The sequence below is a fragment of the Martes martes genome (assembly GCF_963455335.1).
Source record: "Martes martes genome assembly, chromosome: 1".
NCBI lineage: Eukaryota > Metazoa > Chordata > Mammalia > Carnivora > Mustelidae > Martes > Martes martes.
Window position 1 is genome coordinate 216,922,200 of NC_137888.1, and position 20,461 is coordinate 216,942,660.

Below are 20,461 nucleotides of genomic sequence, written 5' to 3' on the forward strand. Positions count from 1 at the left end.
AGGAGGCCAGCCGCTGGACGACTGCAGTCGGCTGGCCTTGCAGTGCGGATGCGTGGGGACGTGTCCCTTGCTTTGGTGGCCCCGAGTTCCTGCGACGTGGCAGTGAGCTCTAGGCGCGCCTCAGCCGCAGGTGCTCGCTTCCGCGTAAGGCACAGGAGTACACCCGAACTGCGGCCTGTGTCCCGCCCGGGAACCCGGGCTGAGGCTGGGTGTGCTCTCCGGCTCCGACGACACCTGCCAGCCTCTTGTTGGGACGGTTTTCCTCCCTCTGCGCGGGACGTTCGGGCGTGAGGCAGTAATTCTGGCAGCGAGCACTCACGGAGCCGTGTGCCAGGCCCGGTGCAGGGCCCTCCGGGGAGCAGAGGAGAAGGAGCTCAGCCTCCTTCCGGGGGTGGAAGAGGAGGACCCCGTCCGCGCGGCCGGCTCCGGGCATGCGGCTCCCAGGATCGCAGACCCGGACGGCCGCTCTGGAAGGTTCTCTCCGCTTCCTGGGGGCAGCGGGAGCTCCCTGCATCCCTGGACGGCCCCCCCTACCCGGACTGTCGCAGAGACCGCGCCTGCCCCGCGCGCGGGTGGAGGCTCCCGTCGGGGACCAGCGCGCACGCCAGTCCGCGGGCGGAGGCTCCCGTCGGGGACCAGCGCGCACGCCAGTCGGAGGCTCCCGTCGGGGACCAGCGCGCACGCCAGTCCGCGGGCGGAGGCTCCCGTCGGGGACCAGCGCGCACGCCAGTCCGCGGGCGGAGGCTCCCGTCGGGGACCAGCGCGCACGCCAGTCCGCGGGCGGAGGCTCCCGTCGGGGACCAGCGCGCACGCCAGTCCGCGGGCGGAGGCTCCCGTCGGGGACCAGCGCGCACGCCAGTCCGCGGGTGGAGGCTCCCGGCGTCGCGGCCCCACTGCCGTCTCCCAGACCGGGCTCGGGCCCCGCGCCCCCGGGCCCCCGGGCCCCCGGGCCCCCGGGCCCCCGGGCGCCGCCTTCCCCGTTGGCAGCAGGCCTGGTGTCCACTGTGCTTTGCCAGGGCAGCCGCTCGGGCGTCCTCACCCCGGGCTCCCCGGGGCCCTCCGCCCGTCCTTTCTCTCTCCTGCCGCGGCGCGGGGCCCCCGGCGCACCGCAGGCGCCCAGGAAGGCTCACCCCCGTGTCTCCGCGGCGCTCGGGAGGCCTGGGCGCCGTAGGGGCGGGAGGGCGTGGGGGGGGGGGGCGGGCTCAGCCCGGCGGCGGACGCGAGGAGGCGTCGGAGCGCCGCTCCCCGCGAAGGCGGACGACCACGAGCCCCGCGGGCCGCCTGCTGCAGGCGCGAGAGGAGAGAGCCGAGCTCCGACGCAAAAATATGGAACGCTTCACGAATTTGCGTGTCATCCTTGCGCAGGGGCCATGCTAATCTTCTCTGTATCGTTCTCAATTTTAGTATATGTGCTGCCGAAGCGAGCACGGTCTAAGCCGCCTGCACAGAGCTATTTAAAGTTCCATAATAAAGCTACTTTACAGTTACGCCGCACTGTTAGAAACACATGCACCGTGGGTTTTTTTCCCCCCTAGGATTCCGTGTAAACGACTCTCTCCTACTATCACGCTTGCTTTGGATGTCTCCGATCACTAAAACCCTCAGATGTTAACTAAATCTCCCACGCGCACCTTAGCGCCGCGAAGGCTTGTGGGGGATGATATGCAAAAGATCCGGAGCCGACGCAGCCCCGCCCCTGGCCGCCCAGGGCCGGCCGCCGCCATCCCAGCGTTCCCTGCGAGGGTAGGGAAGCCGCTCTGGCCGCCGCGGCGACTCGCTGGCGTCAGCAGGCCGCGGAGGCGGAAGATGGCGGCGGCGGCGGCGGCAGCCGGGCGTCGGTGAGCAGCGCGGCCGCGGCGAGGACGGCCGATGGCGGCCGGGAGGTGCCCTCGGGGACCCGCGGGCCGCTAGGGCGCGACGGTGGGCGGCATGTCGGAGCACGCGGCGCCCGGGGCTCCGGGGCCTGGGCCCAACGGCGGCGGCGGCGGCCCGGTCCCCGCGCGCGGGCCTCGCACCCCCAACCTCAACCCCAACCCGCTCATCAACGTGCGCGACCGGCTCTTCCACGCGCTCTTCTTCAAGATGGCTGTCACCTATTCGCGGCTCTTCCCGCCCGCCTTCCGCCGGCTCTTCGAGTTCTTCGTGCTGCTCAAGGTGACCGAGGGCCCGACCCCTGACCCTTGACCCCAGCGGCCGGACCCTCCTCCCAGGTCTGCGACCTCTGACCCCGAGCGGGCGCTCCCGCGCCGCGCGCTCCCGCCCGCGCCCGCGGCCTGCCCCCCTGCCGGACCCTCCCCTCCGGAGGCGGGGGCCCGCGGGCGCGGCTGCGACCTGCCGGGGGTCTCCCCGCAGCGCCGCGCCCCTGACCGCGCTGCCCGCGGTCCTCAGCCCTGCCCTGGCCCCGGGCCGGCTGCGCTCTGCGCTCTGCGCTCGCCCCTGCGCGGGACACACCCCTGCCGCCTTCCTGCGCTGGAAGCCGCTCCCCGTTTCCGTCTTCACCTGCTCCTGCCTCGGGGCGCGCCCCTTCCTTGGGGCCTTCCACGCGCCGCCTGCACGGAGTCTCGGGGTCGTGACCGAGCTGAGGACAGCTCCCCGCGTTCGGTCAGCGTCCCCGCGGCTCTGCCGCCCCGGCCAGGGGCCTTGCGCGAAGCCACTTCCCATCTTCCCTGGGGGGCAGGGGAGTGTCAGCCCGGACACCAGGACCGCCCGGGTCCTTCTGAGAAGGGGTCTCGCCGCGATGACCGCTGCCGCTCTTCAGAGAGCGCTTGGGTCCCCGCGCAGAGTGGCGTGCGGGCTGGGCGCTGGCCATTCGGTTTCGCAGCAGAGTGCTCCCACGCTGGGGCTGGAGATGCTGAGCTCGCCACTCGTCTGGGCGGGGGGGCGGGGGGGGGCGCTGGTGCTGGCCTTCGAGGCCCCTGGGGTGCCGGCCAGGCGGGTCGGTCAGGAGCCGGAGGCACGTTGGGGTCCGGTGGAAGGAGCCCAGACGTGGCCTGCCACAGCCCACGGGCAAGTCCGCTGGTCCCTGGTCTGGAGACAGCCGGATGCTGCCTCCTCCCCACAGCCCCCCAGAGCATCACGGGCCCCTGCGGAGGGTTCCCAGCACGGGGTCCCTTCCTGGGGCTCCTGAGTGTGTGGACTTCCTGGGTGGAGGAAGCGCTGCCTTCCCCCGACCACGAGAAGGAGCGCAGGCTGGGCGTGTCCGTTCTGCCCGCGGCTCTCTGACTGCAGAGCAGGCCCTGTGTCTGGACCAGCCTGGCACACGGATGTCCGCGGCGTAGGTCAGCAAGTGTCCTGGGAGGCTCTCAGACTCCCGAGCTCCCCTCTGTGGCCCAGGGGTCTGTGGGCTAAAGCCTGAGGCCTCGTGAACCCCGTGAACCTGTCCGACCCCTGGTATCCTTTGCTTTGCTCGTCTGCACAGTGAGGGCTGGGCCGGCTGACGTGTGAGGTTGCTGCAAGGTCCAGAAAGCTCCCGGTCTCTGCTTCCTGCCTGCCCAGCTTCCGGTGCCCTCGCCGCAGAGATGGAGGTCCCTTCGTGGACTTCCTCACAGCTGTCTCTTCCTGTGGTCCCTGTCGAGCTACGCGCACAGCCGTGAGACAGCCCGGACCCCCCGATTCCTCCACTGGGCCAGACTGGGGGGGAGCAGGAGGCAGTGGCTGGGGCCCACGTTCCGGCAGCCTTGGCTTCCACCTCTGCTGGTTTTCCTGGCATCAAGGCCAGACCAGGACCTCCCAAGTCCTGGAGCAGCGGGCACTCGGTGCCGCAGCCTGTCTGATTGGACTCTGAACCTTGGGCAGCCTGACCCTGCAGCCACTGAGCGATGCCTGCTGGGTGACGGGGGCTCTGATGTCCGTGCCTTTGCCACTCCCTCCCCCCTCTGAAGTGTGGAGGCGATCCTTGGGGTCACTATGACGTGTGATAAATGTGCGGAGTGCCCCAGGGTCCTTGCGATGAAATGGGAGTCCCTGAACACATCCTCTGTGCCACGTCCCGCCTGCTTCTCTGACACGGCATTGAGAGGCCAGAGCAGGAGGGAGGGAGAGAGCAGGCTCTGGGGTGAAACAGGCAGGGTCTGTGAGATCAAGCAGGCTCAGCCGTCAGTGGAGGCAACCAGAAGTGCATGTGCAAAGGCACTGGGGCTGGCAGGTGAGCAGGAACAGTGGGGTCACATGGGATGGCAGAGACTGGGGGGCTGTGGGTGCCCATGCAGGGCTGGCTGCCACCTTGCCTGGGCACATATGGCTGTGACAGGTCTTTAGAGGCGCCAAAGCTGCGTCTGCCCCCTTGTTCTTAATGGGGGAACTGAGGCCCAGATTCAGGCAGGCCTTGTCAGGTAGAGTAGGGAACTTCTGGCCTTGTCTCTGGGGATCTCTCCACTTAGTCAAGGGCAGTAGATCTGGGGCCTGGGAAAAGATGCTGGTGGGGAGACCCCCCCCGCAAGTGCTGGAGCGGGCACCAGGGTGACACTGGGGACCTGGGGTCCACTCTGGAATCACACGCGTCAGTTCAACCAGCTCCCCTCAGTTCGTGGACCGTTCGCAGCAGGACACGTCGCTCACACTGTGTCTTGCCCTGTTCTCGCTCCTTGGGACCCAACTTTCCTGTCCGGCTCCACCTCTCCAGGCCATACGGCTTCTGCCTCAGTTTCCTCATCTTCAGACTGGGAAGCTAGGGTGGTGGCAGACACGCATGTCCCCAGAAGAGCCTGGCCGGCCCCCGGCACCGGGCCACCCTGCATGTCAGCCCCTTTTTGAGATCTTGGCTCACGGGCAGCGCTGTCTTTGGCCCAGAGCGGGCGTCGTGCTTGATGTCGGGTCTCCCCCTGCGGCTGCTCTGGCTCGTGGTCTCAGGGAGAGGGGCTGGGGTCCTGAGGGGCACTGGGTGGGCTGGTCCGAGGGCGGCTCTGCAGGCTTCCTGAGGAGGGGCGGGCCTTCCACGCTGCCGCCGCAGCCAGAGGCTCCGGCCCGGCTTGAAGCCTCAGCGTCCGTCCGCTGTGACCTGAGCACCTGGGGCTCTGGGGCCTCGTCGCTGTCCTGCGGGGCCACTTCCGGCTGCAGGCCAAGGAGGTGTAGTTCCTCTCGCCCCAGAGATGGGCCTTTGGAGCTGGCGCATCTCCGGGGTCGGGGTGGGCGCCTGGCTTCAGGCCGAGCCGGGCCCAGGATTACAGCAGCCTCTGTAGGCGCTGGGCTCTGTGTCCCCTCAGCTCGCAGCCCCTGGCCCGGGTGGGGCGGGAGTCTGCGCTCTGCTGCCCAGTCTGTGAGGCAGGCAGTCCCCTGTAGCACTGGCAGCATGTGCAGGGCTCGTGGTGTCCCTGCCGCTGGCCACATGGTCCAGGGTCTCAGGCGTGTCGAAGGCTATACTGGCCCATCTGAGGAATGCGGTCCCTGGACACCCACTTTTCCCAGAACAGTGATGGGCATCACATCAGGCTAGCTGGGCCCTTTTCCCAGGGGCTGGGGTCGTGGGTAGTACGTGGGCGTGTCGCCCAAGACGCAGGATCCAAAGGCCCCATTAGAAGTGCAGCCATCAGACCTTTATGAGGTGTGGGCTCCGGGGGACTGGTGGCCCCTTTGACGCTCCTGCTTCAGGGCAGCCCGAGGTGGTGACTTCATGGGGCAGAGTCAGTACTGACAAGGGGCAGGTCACTGGGGGCTGGGCAGCAGCCCCAGCCCACCCAGCCATGCCAGGAGCACACCCAGTGTCCCCTGGGGCCAGGATCCTGTTTTACAGATGGGGACCTGCCATCCTGGGAGGGGTACAAGGGTGCTGGACTGGGCTGGTGAGGTCAGGGGCACTCTGAGGACAAGGCAGAGCTGGAGGCTGCTGGGCGAGCTGAGTCTGATCCGCCCCTGCCCCCAACCCCAGGGCCAGGTGGCATCCCGGCTCCCTTGGGGCCCCTGCAGAGTAGGGCCGTCCCAGCGCCCGGGCCTCTGCACTGACTGTCTCCTACGTCTCCCGCCCCCAGGCGCTGTTCGTCCTCTTCGTCCTGGCCTACATCCACATCGTCTTCTCTCGCTCGCCCATCAACTGCCTGGAGCACGTGCGGGACAAGTGGCCGCGGGAGGGCATCCTGCGTGTCGAGGTGCAGCACAACTCCAGCCGCGCGCCCGTCTTCCTGCAGTTCTGTGACGGTGGCCGCCGCGGCAGCTTTCCCGGCCTGGCCGTAGAGCCGGGCAGCCCGGAGCCTGAGGAGGACGAGGAGGAGGAGCTGGACGTAGACATGTTCGGGAACACGTCCATCAAGGTGGGCTGGCCGGGCGTGCTGTGCCTGGGGGCGCCTGGCGAGCTGCGACTCACCTGGTGGGGGCCCCTTGCTGCTCCGGCCTGCTCCTGCCGCTGTGGCCCTGGGGGCGGGGATGGTGCTGGGCAGACTCGAGGCCTTGGGCCATTTCCCAGCCCTTACTGGAGAGGGATCGGCCCATTTTCAGGGGCACCAAGGGCAGAAAGCGCGGAGAAGGAGGCCCCTGGAGGCACTGGGCCGAGAGCTGGAAGCTGGTCCGAGCTGTCCTGGATGGGGGGGACTGGGGAATGCCCTGTTGCTGGAGCAGGCGGGGTTCCGGGGGATGTGGGCGGGGCCACGGCCCAGAGAGGAGGACCCGCTGAAGCAATTAGAGACTAGGGTCCCGTGGTTGGTGAGGACCTGGCCGGGCATTCCCCGCTTCGGGATGCTGACCCTTCCCTCCAGGTGGCCCCCAGGGGAGCATGGTGTTGGGCTGGGGGCCTGTAGGAGCTTACAGGTCAGAGACCTTCCAGCCCTGGAGGTGGGGGGTGTCCCAGCGGAGGCTAGAGGTCACAGCAGCCAGGGGCGGAGTGTGTGTCCTTGGTCAGCAGATGAGCTGGGACTGTGGGCCAGGCCGCTGCTGAAGCCCTTCCTCTCGGCCACCCACAGTTCGAGCTGGACATTGAGCCCAAGGTATTGAAGCCGCCGGGCAGTGCCGAGGCCCCGAATGACAGCCAGGAGCTCCCCTTCCCAGAGACACCCACAAAAGGTACACCGCAGGCCCCTGGCTGGCCCAGTGGGGAGCGGGCGACTCTAGATCTTGGGGTTGTGAGTTCGAGCCCCGTGCTGAGTGTTGAGATTTCTTTCCTTTTTTCTCTTTCTTTTTTTCGAGATTTTTATTTATTAATCTGAGGGAGCGAGTGAGAACAAGCACACACACGAGTAGGAGGAGGGGCAGAGGGAGCGGGACAAGCAGACCCCCCCGCCAAGCGCGGGGCTTGATACCAGGACACCAAGATCATGACCTGAGTCAAAGGCAGACACTTAACCGATTAAGCCACCTAGGTGCCCTGGGCAGAGAGATTTCTTGAAAAATAAAATCTTAAAAAAAATAAAAAGTAGGTGCCTGGGTGGCTCAGTTATTAAGCTTCTGCCTTTTGCTCAGGTCGTGATCCCGGGGTCCTGGGACTGAGCCCCACATCGGACTCCCTGCTCGGGTTCCCTTGTTCACTGTGTTTCTTTCTGTTGAATAATTAAAGTCTTTAAAAAAAAGGAAAGAAAGAAGCACCTGCATCTTGGGCTGATCAGGTGTGCTCAGCATATCGCTTCAAGGGGTCGTGCCCTGGGGCCATTCCCCCGTGCGGAGGGCCCACGGGCCTGAGCGGCCGCCCTGGTTCCCTTCTTAGGGAGTCTCTGGGTGGGGGTCATGGGACCCTGACCCACGCCCTCGCTCCCCGGAGCACGCCGGGAGTGGTTGCCCAGCCCCTCAGGGAAGACGGCTGGACCGCGGCTCATGGGCCTTGTCCCCACAGTGTGGCCGCAGGACGAGTATGTTGTGGAGTACTCGCTGGAGTACGGCTTCCTGCGGTTGTCCCAGGCCACGCGGCAGCGGCTCAGCATCCCCGTCATGGTGGTCACTCTGGGTGAGTGTCCCCTGGGGTGAGGCAGGGAGGTCTCGGGGGCTCCCAGAAGCACTTGGGTCCGGGCCCCAGGTCCACTTTCTGGCCGCAAGAAGCTTCCTCTGCGGCATCGCGGGTGTCAGGGTCACGGCGTCGCTCGGCTGGGGGTCCTGCTGCACGTGCTGTCGTGTGCCTGCCCGCAGACCCCTCGCGAGACCAGTGCTTCGGGGACCGCTTCAGCCGCCTGCTGCTGGCCGAGTTCCTGGGCTACGACGACATCCTTATGTCCAGCGTCAAGGGCCTGGCCGAGAACGAGGAGAACAAGGGTTCGATGGGCCGGGCCCGGCGGGGCGGGGCGGGGCGGGGCGGGGCGCGGGCTGGGCAGGCGCTCACGGCCGCCGCGCTGTCTCCGGGCAGGCTTCCTGCGCAACGTGGTGTCCGGGGAGCACTACCGGTTTGTGAGCATGTGGATGGCCCGCACGTCCTACCTGGCCGCCTTCGTCATCATGGTCATCTTTGTGAGTTCCGGGGGCTGGGACAGGGTGGGTGTGCGGGGGTGGTGCTCCCTGAGACATCCCGCCGCCCTTGCTTGCAGACCCTCAGCGTGTCCATGCTGCTCAGATACTCCCACCACCAGATTTTTGTCTTCATTGGTGAGTCTCCCTGCCCGCCAGCCGGTGGGAGGGCTGGGCTCCACCCCCAGCCCCCGAGGCCCCCTGCCCACCTCGCCCAGCCGCCGGGCACCTCACCTGGTCTGCCCGCCCTCCGCTTTCTGCCCGCAGTGGACCTGCTGCAGATGCTGGAGATGAACATGGCCATTGCCTTCCCCGCCGCGCCCCTGCTCACGGTCATCCTGGCCCTCGTAGGTGAGGATCCCTTCCTCCTGCCCCTCCTGGCCTAGGTCCCCCATGCCCCCACCTGCCCAACCGCCAGCCTCCCCACAGGGATGGAGGCCATCATGTCTGAGTTTTTTAACGACACCACCACGGCCTTCTACATCATCCTCATCGTCTGGCTGGCTGACCAGTACGACGCCATCTGCTGCCACACCAACACCAGCAAGAGGCATTGGCTGCGGTGAGCACCCTGGTCCTGGGGGGCGGGGGCGGGGCGGCGGGCGGCGGCTCACTGTGCCCCCCGCAGGTTCTTCTACCTGTACCATTTCGCCTTCTACGCCTACCACTACCGCTTCAACGGCCAGTACAGTAGCCTGGCCCTGGTCACTTCCTGGCTCTTCATCCAGGTGAGGGGCCCGCCTCGCTCCCCACGGGGGCGTCTGGCCTATGCCGGGTTCCGCGGGGGCCGGGGTTCTGGCTCCGGCTGCTGGCCTGACCCAGAGCCCCCCACACCCCCAGCATTCCATGATCTACTTCTTCCACCACTACGAGCTGCCCGCCATCCTGCAGCAGATCCGAATCCAAGAGATGCTGCTACAGACCCCACCGCTGGGCGCCGGAGCCCCCACGGCGCTTCCCGATGACCTGAACAACAACGGGGGCTCCCCAGCCGCCACCCCCGACCCTGCTGGCCAGCCGCCCGCCCTGGGCCCTAGCGTGCCGGGCAGTAGTGGGGGCCCTGGTCCCGTGGCTGAGGCACCCAGCTCTCTGGTGGCCGCAGCAGCTTCGGTGGCAGCGGCAGCCAGCGGGGACCTGGGCTGGATGGCAGAGACGGCCGCCATGATCACAGATGCCTCCTTCCTGTCTGGCCTCAGTGCCTCCCTCCTGGAGCGGCGGCCCGCTGGTCCGCTGAGCCCTGGTGGGGGGCTCCCCCGAGTCCCCCAGGACAGTGCCCCCTCCAGCAACTCCCTGGCACATGACACAGCGCCCCCAGCTGCCGGGGTGAGTGGGCCCACCCCCACCCCTACCCCTACCCCCACCGCCCCGGTGGATCCATCCCCGGAGGTCGGTTCCTGAGCCTTGGGCAACTGACTGCCCCCTCCCTGGCCATGCAGGCCCACTGGGTACGACCTGGCTGGAGCCCTCGGGTATACCCTGGGGAGGCTGCCCCGGGGGGTTTCTTGGGATGGCCCAGCCTGCCTTGGGTGGTGTCAGGGTCATCGGGTTTGCCCAGAGGGGGGCTCCTCTTCCCCAGTGTGGGGCCTCCCGGAGGCCTGTCCCTGCTGTTAGTGGTGGGCCCCTCAGGCTGTGAATCGTGGCAGGCCAAAGCGGGGGGGTGGGGGCTCCATGGAAGGTTCCTGAAAGGGCTGGTGAACCGTGTGAATGAGCTGTCCCTCAGTAGCAGAGCGGGGCAGGTCTCCAACAAGGTGAACGCCGGCGGGGTCCACCCTCGCGGTCCCGGCCCGCTCCGCTGGTGCTCATCATGCTCAGTGCCTTTTCCACGGCCCCTGACCCCAGGTGTGTGTACCAGGGCTGGGGTCCCGGGAGGGCAGAGCTCGCGCCTACGGCTCGGGGATGCCACGCGCAGGCACCAACATGGAGGGCGGTGGCCGGGCGCGGGGCTCCAGCCCTGCTGGGGTGGGAGTGGGACAGGGCTGGTGGCCAGACGAAATCACTCGGTGAGGAATGCAGAGAGCGCTCATTCCATTCTATTTAATGCAGTGTACAAAATTGTGTTTGTATATAGAATAAACTGTTGACAGCGGCCGGAGCTTTTGTGCCTAGGCGGGGAGGGGCCGCGGGGCTGGGGCGGGGCTTCGCGCAGGCTCGGCGGTGGGGGCCGCTCTGGGCTGGGCCGGGGGAGGGGGCGCCTGCGCCGGGCAGGCGTGCGTTCCCCGCGTCGTCGGGCGCCTTCAGGTGCTTCGGAGCAGGCGCAGAGGCCGGTCCCCGTCCCCCAGCTGGGCCAGCAGCTCGCCTCGCCGCGCCAGGGCCTGGCGGAGCCGCTCCCGCGCACTCTCGATGCGCTGCTCCAGCTCCTCCAGCTCGCCGGGACCCGGAGGATGGCCCGAGGGCAGCACAGCCGGCAGGCGGCCGTTGGAACACAGCCAGACCGGGCCCCCTGGCCGCCCCGCCTCCTCCGAGTCGGGCGCCGCCGCGGCTTCTGCGGGCTCCAGCCGGAAGCGCACGCGACGCTCCCTCGCCACGGCCCGGCGCACCCGGGTCCAGCTCGCCGCGCCTGCAGACACTGCCGGTGCGTCCTGCTGCTGGTCCTCCAGAGCCCTGGGGACGTGCGATGCTAGGGGCTGGGTCCGTACCCTCCCCCGGGGCGCACACCCACTCTGCTCCTGGGGTCAGGGTCCCGGGGCGGAGGGCTGGGGTCGCAGCGGGTGGGTGGGGTGGGGCCCTTTACCTGGGGCCTGGCTCCTCGGCTCCCGGCTGCTCTGTGTTGAGGGCGCGGTGGATTCTCTGCAAGCCCAGAGGCTCGGTCGGGGTCAGGGGATGCTGCCCGCCCCACCCCCACCCTCCACTCTCCACCCCCGGCTCGCGCCTCCGGCCGCTCACCTGGCTCGTGTGCAGCCAGTACTGCAGCTTCTTGCCCCTGCGGATGCGCGGGAGCACCAGGTGGTAGAAGACGTGCTCGCCCAGGCAGCTGAGCAGAGCGCTGCCCAGCCCCAGGCAGAGCAGCACGAAGAGTCCCGAGAAGTGGTAGATGCCCACCTGCAGTGTCTGGGGGTGACACGTGGGCCCAAGCCCTTCACGGGCAGGCCCGGACCCGTGGCGGAGCCCTGGCTGGGGGCGGGACCCAGGCCGGCCCGAAGAGGAGCCCGGGGCTGCGGAGCCGGATTGGGAGGCTGGCCTTGAGCTGGGCTTTCGTAGGAGAAGCCGGAGTGCACGACTCTGGGCAGCGAGCGGGGGCTTGAGCACCTCACTTGAGGCCCATGCAGGCCCAGGGCCCCCCGCCCCGTGCCCAGCCCCCACCCCGGGTCCCCGGCCCTCCCCACCTCTGTAACGGCGAGGACGCGCTTCCCACAAGGAACCATCCTGTACCACTTGTCGTGCAGCAAGTCGATGAAACCCGAGGACTTGTAGCGGCTGATGAACTCGGACAGGGTGGAGGTGAGGGGCGAGTTCTGAGGGAGTCCGATGCCGTAGCCTGGGGGAGGCCAGGCGCTGGGTTGGGGCCAAGCTGGACACAGCCCCAGAGGAGCCGCCCCAGGGCCACTGGTCCCGGAGGCCCCTCACCCTCCATGGCGAAAGGCTTGCCCACGGTCAGCAGTTTACAGTCGGCGTCGATGGAGACCTCGTAGTCCAGGAGCGACTTGTCCATGATGAAGGCGTTGAGCTTGGGGGGGTCGCTCCTGCGGGGGTCGGGCAGTGGGGGGAGAGGCCGCGCCCCGCCTCAGGTGCCCCGCCCCGCTACCTGCCCGGCGGCTCCGCCCCCCGCGCCCTGCCGTCGGCACCGCCCCGCCCACCCAGGCGCCCGCCCCGCCCCCGCATCCGGCCCGGCGGCCCCGCCCACCCAGGCGCCCCCCCCCGCCCCCCCCCCCGCATCCGGCCCGCCGCGGGGCCTCACGTGAGCATGGCGACGCCGAGCGGCGTGGTGGGCGCGCTGTGGCGCCGCATGTGCGCGTGCAGGTCGGGGAAGCTCTTCTTGATGTAGGCCTCGGCGCTGCTCTCCCACACGGTGCCCACGCGGAAGCCCTGGGACGGGTGGTGCAGCTGCGGGGTTGGGCAGCGCGTCGGCCCGGCGCCCGCCCGCCTGCCGCTCCGTGCACCCCCTCCCCCGCTCTCACCCGGCTTCTCCCGCAGCCGCCCGACTGGGGCCCGATCACCTGGGGGCTCCTCTGGGCGCCGCGGGGGTCCGGCAGCAGCCCTGCCCCACCCACTCGACGCCGGGAGCTCCCCAGTCGTGGGGTCACCCGACAGGGCCCACTGTTCCCCGGGGCAGGGCCGCTGTTCTAAACGCCCACCTGTTCATCTCCACGGAGACCTGGCCCTGAACCCCAGACCTCCTCCTCTCCCCACCACGTCCTCCACGGCTCCCCTGGGCTCTCACGGGAGTCTGTCCCCAGCGGACCCCTACACCTGGCCTCCTGGGTTTTCCTGCCCAATCAAGTTGACCCCGTACTCCCTCTTCTCTCCCGGAACCCGCCCACCGCTCAGCCCCCCAGCCCTCCGGGGACAGTCCCCTCCGCCCTGGCCTCCCCGCGCAGTCCTGCAAACTCCTAACGGGTGACTGAGCGGGTACACTGACCCAGGCCTCCGGATGTGGCTACAGCACCCCAAAAAGCCAGACCTGAATAGGAACCTGTGGATCAATGCCGTCTGGAACGTTCTGGACTTGGCGCTGTTCTCAAGTGGCTGCCGAGCACTTGCAGCCGGTTAGTTGGTGAAGGTGGTGAGTGGCCAGCCCACCAGACGGCACTGGGTCTAGGTTTTGTTACCCGTTTACAAAGAATGTGGGGCCTGGGGTGCCGCAGAACAGGCTAAGCACCCCAAGACACAGCCTGATCCCAACTGTGGGGGATACTACTGGACAAAAAATTTCTCCAGCCACCGAATTTTTAGGGCACAGTAACTGGGGAGGAAATCGACCGGCAGTGGTGCGTGTTTAGGACCCAGATTCAAACAAATCGTGGGCGGCAGGTGGGAGAGCACTGGGAAGAGGGGACCCTGATGTGTGTGAGACCTTCCAGAATAATTATGGTGAAACGACAAAGAATCCAGAGGCTGGGGCTGTCCTGGGGGGAAACCTGGCTGGGAGTTGATGTTGGAGCTGGAGGATGGGTTCATTCATGGTGCTCATTGCTCCCTACTCAACCATGTTTCAAATGGGGGCGCCTGGGTGGCTCAGTGGGTTAAGCCTCCGCCTTCGGCTCGGGTCATGATCCCAGGGTCCTGGGATCAAGCTCCACATCGGGCTCTCTGCTCGGCGGGGAGCCTGCCTCCCCCTCTCTCTGCCTGCCTCTCTGCCTACTTGTGATTTCTGTCAAATAAGTAAAATCTTAAAAAAAAAAAAAATGCTTCAAATGTTTCATCAAAAGAAATACCTAGACTGGGCCCACCTGGGCTCAGCTCACAGCCCTCCAGGGTCCTGAAGGGGGGAGTGGGGGAGGTTCTGTCCCAGAAGGAACTGCTTTGGACACCCTGCAGGGTGTGCCCTGTGCCTCCTCCCACTCTGCTCCTGCCCCAGGGCCTTTGCACCTGCTGTGCTTTCTCTCCCAACATTCCTCCCTGATATCTACAGAAAAGTCCCGTCAATGTCACCCCCTCCCAGAGGATTCCCTCATCCCGTTCGAGAAGACGTGCCTCCCGTACTTCCTCTGTCCCCACTCTGCCGTATTTTCTCCCTGACATTTGATAGCCACCTCACACACCACCCAGCTGGCTTGTCTCGCTTCTGGACACCTCCCCCTGCAGTGTGCAGCCTTTGCCTGTCTTGTCCCAGCTGGGCCCCCAATGCCGGCACACAGCAAACGCTCCATGAACGTTCTCCGGAGCAGGCAGCTGCACGTGTCTGCGTCTTGGGATGGGAGCTGGGGGAGCGGGCGACCTCCCAGCTCTGACCTCCAGGCCCCATAACCGCCCACCTTGGGGTCATGGATCCCCGACAGCTCCAGGAAGGTTTTGTCCCCAACCATGACGGCGGCCAGGTTGGCCGTGTAGCTGGACAGCACAAGCAGGCAGAAGATGGCCCACAGGTTCATGAGCAGGCGCCCTGTGGGGCACTTGGGTGTCTTGCTGGACACAGTGCGTCCGAAGAGGATGGCATAGCAGAGGTTGAGGGCCGAGGAGTAGGAGAAAACGGTGGCCCGGTTCCGGCCGCGGGGCGTGAGGCCGTAGGGGCTGCGCCACTCGTACAGCGTGAGGAAGAGCGCGGTGACGTGCAGGGCGGTGAAGACGCCCAGCCACATGGACCAGTGCAGCGGCCACATGAAGGCGCCGATGGGCGCGGCCGTGTCGCGGGCCCGCACCATGATGCCCAGGCTGGTGGAGAAGAAAGGGCTGCTGAAGTCCAGCACCTGGGAGCGGGCCGAGTTGATGCTGAAGCTGGTGACGGCCATGTGGGCCCTGCCGGCCAGCAGGTCCCCCACCAGCCCGGTCCAGCGGCCGTCCCGCAGGGCGCCGTACTTGCCGTCGCCCACGATGTACAGCTCGAAGTCAAAGGGCGTGTCGTCCGCCAGGCGCTCCAGCAGGTCGATGCAGTAGCCGAAGCAGCACCTGCGGAGGGCGCGGGGCACCGAGCCGTTGGCCAGCGCGGCGAACAGCGCGTCTAGGGTGGCCGAGTCGTTGGTGCCGGGGGCCAGGCACAGCTGCCCCGCGGGGCACTGCCCGTCTTCGTCCGGCTCCCGCGCAAACACGAAGGGATGCTCCACCAGCGTCACCACGCGCAGCTTGGGCCGGGCTCGGGCTCCCGGCGAGGGCGGGGGCTGTGCCGCAGCGCCGCCGGGCCTGGACTCCAGCCGCCCGGCCCGCCAGCTGCCCACGGTAGCCCAGGCCGGGGCACCCCGCGGGTCCTGGCGCAGGCTCCACACTCGGAAGTACCGGGAGATGTGTACCTGGGAGGAGCGGCTCACCCACACGGGTCCCGTGCGGCCCCGGAAGGACGTGTTGGCCAGGAACCTGGGGGGCGGGGGGCAGCAGGGGGCCAGGGTCAGGCAGCCTGGGCTGGTGAGGGGTGGGGTGGTGGTCAGGAGCCCTCCGGCCGAGCTCAACCCCCGCGGGGCTCACCTCTCTGAGCACACGGCGGGGACCATGGAGGATGCTGCTCTGTCCCCCCCACCAGGCCCCCTGACCAGCCGGGCACCCATGTCGTGAACCAGTGACAATGTCTCTGGCCCAAAGCCAACGACTGCTCACTTGAGACGCCTGGGTGAAGCCGCCTGGTGCTGGGACGCTGTCCACCCTGCAGGGCTCCCGTGGGATCAGGCAGGAACGCACCCCTGCCAGCCTCACCCGTCCCCTGCCCCCGCCCTTCATGTTTCTCTCCCGGTACCCTGAGCCCCTCGCCCGACCCCCTCCTCCGGCTCTGCGTCTGTCCGCGCCGTAAACTGCCTCCTGGGGAGGGGCCAGCCGCCGCATACAGCAAGTATCCCATGCGGATGCTCCCACGGTGCCCAGACGGAGGCGAGTGGATGTGGGGCCCGGACACCCCCCCCCACCGCACATACACGATGGGGGGGCTCCTCACTCACCGCGCCAAGAGGCGGCCGGAGGACGCAGGCCCGGCCGGCTGCCGGTCGTTGCAGTTGAACGCGGTGGGCAGCAGGGCGAGCTCCGGCTCCGCCCGCGCGGCGTGACCCAGGGCTCGCACCACCAGCTCCACAGCGTCGTGAATGGCGGCCTCCAGCGGCGGCCGGGCCACCTCCCCCAGGGCCAGCAGCCCCACGGGCAGGCCCTCGGAGGGCAGGACCTCGGCGGACAGCGGCGTGCCCAGCAGCCAGTGGGGAGGGCCGGGGGGTACGGCCTGCAGCACCTGCCACGCGCGAGCCGGGCTGCAACCCAGGAGCACGGCTGCGGGGGCGGGGGCCGAGCCCCCTGCTGGAGCCCCCAGGGGGGCCAAGCGTGCGTGCAGCCCCTCGGCGCCTGTGTCTGGCCGACTCAGGTCCAGCACCAGCTTCGGGGCCCTGCCGGCCCGGGCTGTCCAGAGGGCCACCAGGCCAGCAGGGTCCCGCACACGGCAGAGCACCAGGCTGGCCTCCTCCCAGGCGTGCGCCCGCAGCAGAGCCACCAGCACGTCAAGCAGCGTCTCCAGGGGGCTGGCCCAGTCCAGCAGTAGGTGGAAGGGGTTCTGGCAAGGGGGTGTGTGTCACAGTTAGGGCTGGCGACCTGGGACCCACCATACCCTTCCCACACCCATCAGTAGGTGTTCAATAAAGAGACGTCACCTTCAAAGCTGGACAGCATGCCTGCCTCCTCCAGCCCACCCCTGCTCTAAACCTTCTTTATCTCTCCACCGCCATCCACACAAAGCCCAGCCGCCTTGGCCTGACATTCAGGGCCTGCCCTCTCACTCTGGCCACCCTGGTAATGCCCCACTTTGAGGCTTTTTGCATTTCACAGCTAGAATCCCTTTCTCCCTCTACGCCAGCCAACTCCTATACATCCTTCAAAACCCAGCTCCATCGCCTCCTCTATTCAGACTTCCCTGGCAAGCCGGGGATTTGAGGGCCCCTCTGTGCCCAGCGGATTTGCTTCTAGCCTGTGAAGGACGAGATAGCTTGCCAGACCTCTAAGGTGTTGCACAGGTGGGGACAGGATGTGGAGGCTGGGGCGGCTGTTCAATCCCTCCCAAAAGATGGAGTTACCACGGCAGAGGCTCAGTTCCTGGAGGCGGCAGGAGAGGGCGCCACAGGCCTGGGTTTGGGTTCTGCATCTTCCCCACAAGGGCGGGGGGGCTGGCCTTGACACTGGGACAGCTGGGTTTGTGGGACCCCAGGCCTCCTCCCTGAGGCGAGGGAAGCCCTGGAGAGGCCTTCAAGGTGGGTTTGAAGGGAGGCCCCCACTCTTCCGCATATCTCTACCCTGGGCCCCTCCTTGCTGTCCAGGGAAGGGGGTCTTTCCCGGGGACCCCAGAGCCCCGCCGGTGGCCCTTTTCTCCTTATTCCTTCTCCTCATTCAGGCCCCAGTCCAGACCCAGGGCTGGAACCAAGGAGAGTAAACTCCAGAGACGCGGAGTGCGGGGGACGGAGAGGGTTGAGCGACAGCCCACCCGGAGGCGGCTGCGAAGACCCTCCAGCAGGCGACCCGAACTGCACCCCCCAGGGACGGAGCCCGGAGACCTGCTTCCCGTCCAGCCCTTGGCCGGGGGGGTGGGGACTGGGAGAAGCCCTCCGGCCGGGAAGGCTCCTTGCTCCGCATGGCGAGGGCTCCGCTGACCGTAAACAGACGGCGGCCAGCCAGACCCGACACCGAGGCCCAGGAAAGGGGTCTGCACGGGAGTCGCGTGCCCCGGAGGGACCCTCGTGTGGGTTTCGCCATCCCGGGTCCAGAAGCATCTCACGGTCCGGTCGCTGGCTCGGGTTCCCTCGCTCTGGGGGCATCCGGGGCCCAGGGGTCCAAGTAGGTCCCGCGAGCCGCCCCGGGGACTCCCTCTGGGCTCCTGGGCATCCCGGGGGCGGGGGATGGGGGCCTCCTGTCTCCGCGGTCCGGAATCCGGTCCCGTGCGCCCCCGCGACGCTGGCGTCGGAGCCCCGGTCCCCACGCCCCAGGAGCGTCCCGGCGCTCCCCTCCTCCGGATCCCTGCGTCCCCGCGTACCGGGACCCCGAGGGGCGCGCGCGCCTCCCGCCGCAGCACGCTGAGCACGGGGGTCTCGGTGGCCGCCGCCAGGAAGTGCAGCTGCAGCAGCTCGGGCCGCGCCTCCGGGAAGGCCAGCACGGCCGCCACGCCCGGGGCCGCCAGCGCCTGGCACAGGCCGCGGGCGAGCGAGGCGGGGTCGCGGGCAGGGGGCGCGGCGGCCGCCAGCTCCAGGCTCAGGTTGTGCGGCAGCCGCGACGCCAGGGCGGCCCGGGCCAGGGCGGCGAGGACGCGGGCGCGGGCGGCGGGCGCGCGGGGCAGGAGGGCGCCCAGGCGCACCGAGCCCCCCAGGCGCGCCAGGACGCCGCACGGCTGCGGGTGGCCCCCGGCGGGCCCGGGCCCCAGCGCCAGCGCCAGGCAGAGCCACAGCGTCCGCACAAACTCCATCCCGAAGTTGCCGGCGCCGCGGCGGGGCGGAGCCGCGGGTGCGGGCGCGCGGGAGGCGGGAGGCGGGATCTCCGCCCGGCCCCGCAGCTCGCCGGCCCGCCCCGCGGGGCTGGCGCCTCCCTCCCGGGACGCCCCGGCGACCTGCGCCCTCGCCCCTCCCGGCCGCTCCCGAGGTCAGCCACCCACGAGGCAGGAGCGGGACCCACTGCCCAGGGCAGGAAACTGAGGCTCACGGGGCCACGCCGCGCGGGGGCGGGGGGCGGGGTGTGGCACCGGCCTCGGCTCTTCCCGGCTCCCTGCCGGTGAGTTAGCTCCCCATCCCACAGACGAGAAAACCGATGCTGAGCACCAGGAAGAGATTTTGTGTCAAATTCAGTCCTCACGCTCGTCCCTGTTCCGTCCCAGGACCCCCACCCCCACCCCCATGCCCCCTCCAGCCTGAGAACATGACCCATGGCTGTCAGGGAAACTGCGGCCCAGGAGGGGTAAGCTCGCCTCCATGGTCACACGGCAGCGCCGCCCATCTCCGCGGCTGCCTGGACCAGCCCACTCGAGTGTGCTCTGACATCGTGTGCGCCCTGGGGAAACCGAGGTAGATCATGTCTGATGGGAACCTACAGGGCAGATCTCCTGCCTTCCAGCTGCCGGCAGGGCACTCGGACCAGAGAACACCTCCTCACCCCTCAGGACCCAGTGCCAAATGCCCCCGCTCTGAAAAGCACTTCCTGCTTGTCCCTGGAACTTCCTCTCTACCCCCACCTGCCTGCCATCATCACACGCCCCGTCAAATTTTTGTAGCTTCTTCCGCTCTCTTTTCCAGTGGCGACTTCCCCACTCGACTGTGGGAGGGCAAGGGTGGGTCCGGCTTAACGCTCTGACTCCAATGCTGGCACACAGTAAGCACTCTATAATTGCTTGTTGCTTGAGCTCAAAGACACTTAGGCACTGAGCTCGAGCTCCAACAAGGACACTATCCGCTGCTCCAGAAGCTTCTGCGGCCCCCTGACAGCCACCGTCCTCCAAGCCTTCTCCGGTGACCTCTGCACCTGCGGGCATTGAACGACCTGGGTTCTTCTTGCGGCCCTGGCAACAGCAGGTGCCGAGGAAACACCAGCTGAGCCCGGCCCAGCCGCCTGCACGGACTTCCCTCACCCCATCCGCCCCGAGGGGCGAAGCAGAGAAAACCAAGAGGGTCCCAAGATCCCTCCGGGCCCAGGCAGCGGCTCTGGCACGGAACCTTCCAGGGCTGATTACTCACACACACACACAGCCATCTCCTTTTGGAGCCAGCACCGGAGAGGCCGGGATAAAACTCCACCGGGTGAATAAAAATGCCGCCCGCCTGCCAGCCAACAGCAGGGACCCCAGTCTGAGGTGAGTCAGGGACGCTGCGTGGCTGGGTTCCGGCTGCCGAAGCCACGAAGTCCAGCCACCTGGCCAGGCGTCCCAGGACAGGGAGGCTCCCCGATGGCTGCCCCCCTCCTACCTGAGGCCAGTGTCCTGCCAGGGGCCCCTCACACTGGGGAGACGGACCGCGTGTCGTGGTCCCGGCCAAGTCCTCAGGGACCACCCGGGGCTCCTCCCACGCTGCAGTGACATTCCTCTGACAGCAGGACTCCCCAGAATTAGGGACCGGTGTGGCTCAGGGACACTCGGTCAGCAAACACTGCTGCCTTGGTTCCGGGCAGCAGGTGAGCACCGGCCTCTCCTGCTCGCCCCCGACCCCCCCACTGTCCGAGGCAGTGAGGAAGGAGCTGGACTCTCCAGGGACCCAGACCTGGGATGGGCTCCCTGACCGCTATGCCTCAGTTTCCCTACCTTTACAAGCTAATTGTTCCTCTCCCAGCTGCAATGCATATGAAACAAGTGAATACGCGGGTGTTTTCCCCTAATTGTGTGAGATACACATAAGGAAATCTCCCACCTCAACCGTCTCTGAGCGCACGGCTCCGCGGGGGGAAGCACACTCGCCCCGTCCTCTGTCTCCAGAACTTCCCATCCCCCACAGGGAGACTCTGTCCCCACAAAGCACCGATTCCCCATCGCCGCCCCAGCCCCGGCTCCCACCCTCTTCTCTCTGTGTGTGCGACCGGGACTCCTCTG

The 20,461-nt window shown here is 67.8% G+C and overlaps 2 protein-coding genes across 3 annotated transcripts; one reads left to right on the plus strand and one right to left on the minus strand.

The window, feature by feature from the left end:
- Positions 1–1,790: 1,790 nt before the first annotated feature.
- On the plus strand, positions 1,791–10,438 carry TMEM259 (transmembrane protein 259). 2 transcript variants are annotated; one of them, XM_080828385.1, is made up of 11 exons: positions 1,791–2,154; positions 5,964–6,242; positions 6,888–6,987; positions 7,751–7,861; positions 8,041–8,163; positions 8,255–8,355; positions 8,433–8,490; positions 8,620–8,703; positions 8,782–8,914; positions 8,981–9,080; positions 9,193–10,438. In XM_080828385.1, the coding sequence occupies exons 1-11, from the start codon at positions 1,930–1,932 to the stop codon at positions 9,748–9,750; spliced, it is 1,872 nt and encodes a 623-aa protein (XP_080684511.1). In that variant the 5' UTR covers positions 1,791–1,929; the 3' UTR covers positions 9,751–10,438. The 2 variants fall into 2 exon arrangements, with proteins under 2 accessions (XP_080684511.1, XP_080684510.1); XM_080828384.1 differs by having other exon boundaries at positions 8,433–8,703.
- GRIN3B (glutamate ionotropic receptor NMDA type subunit 3B) lies at positions 10,366–18,391 on the minus strand. The gene is made up of 9 exons (XM_080828374.1): positions 17,933–18,391; positions 15,870–16,465; positions 14,265–15,297; positions 12,248–12,393; positions 11,917–12,032; positions 11,676–11,827; positions 11,236–11,400; positions 11,084–11,139; positions 10,366–10,953 (listed from the first exon to the last, which is right to left on the minus strand). The coding sequence occupies exons 1-9, from the start codon at positions 18,356–18,358 to the stop codon at positions 10,587–10,589; spliced, it is 3,057 nt and encodes a 1,018-aa protein (XP_080684500.1). The 5' UTR covers positions 18,359–18,391; the 3' UTR covers positions 10,366–10,586.
- Positions 18,392–20,461: the final 2,070 nt, after the last annotated feature.

Excerpts from the sequence above, each read along its gene's own strand:
- TMEM259 (XM_080828384.1), top strand. The coding sequence starts at position 1,930 with ATGTCGGAGCACGCGGCGCCCGGGGCTCCGGGGCCTGGGCCCAACGGC. Across the intron at positions 6,988-7,750 it reads CCCAGAGACACCCACAAAAG|TGTGGCCGCAGGACGAGTAT; the intron begins GTACACCGCAGG and ends TTGTCCCCACAG. Across the intron at positions 8,915-8,980 it reads AGCAAGAGGCATTGGCTGCG|GTTCTTCTACCTGTACCATT; the intron begins GTGAGCACCCTG and ends TGCCCCCCGCAG.
- GRIN3B (XM_080828374.1), bottom strand. The coding sequence starts at position 18,358 with ATGGAGTTTGTGCGGACGCTGTGGCTCTGCCTGGCGCTGGCGCTGGGG. Across the intron at positions 12,033-12,247 it reads CTCGGCGTCGCCATGCTCAC|GAGCGACCCCCCCAAGCTCA; the intron begins GTGAGGCCCCGC and ends CGACCCCCGCAG. Across the intron at positions 11,828-11,916 it reads CAAGCCTTTCGCCATGGAGG|GCTACGGCATCGGACTCCCT; the intron begins GTGAGGGGCCTC and ends GGCCTCCCCCAG.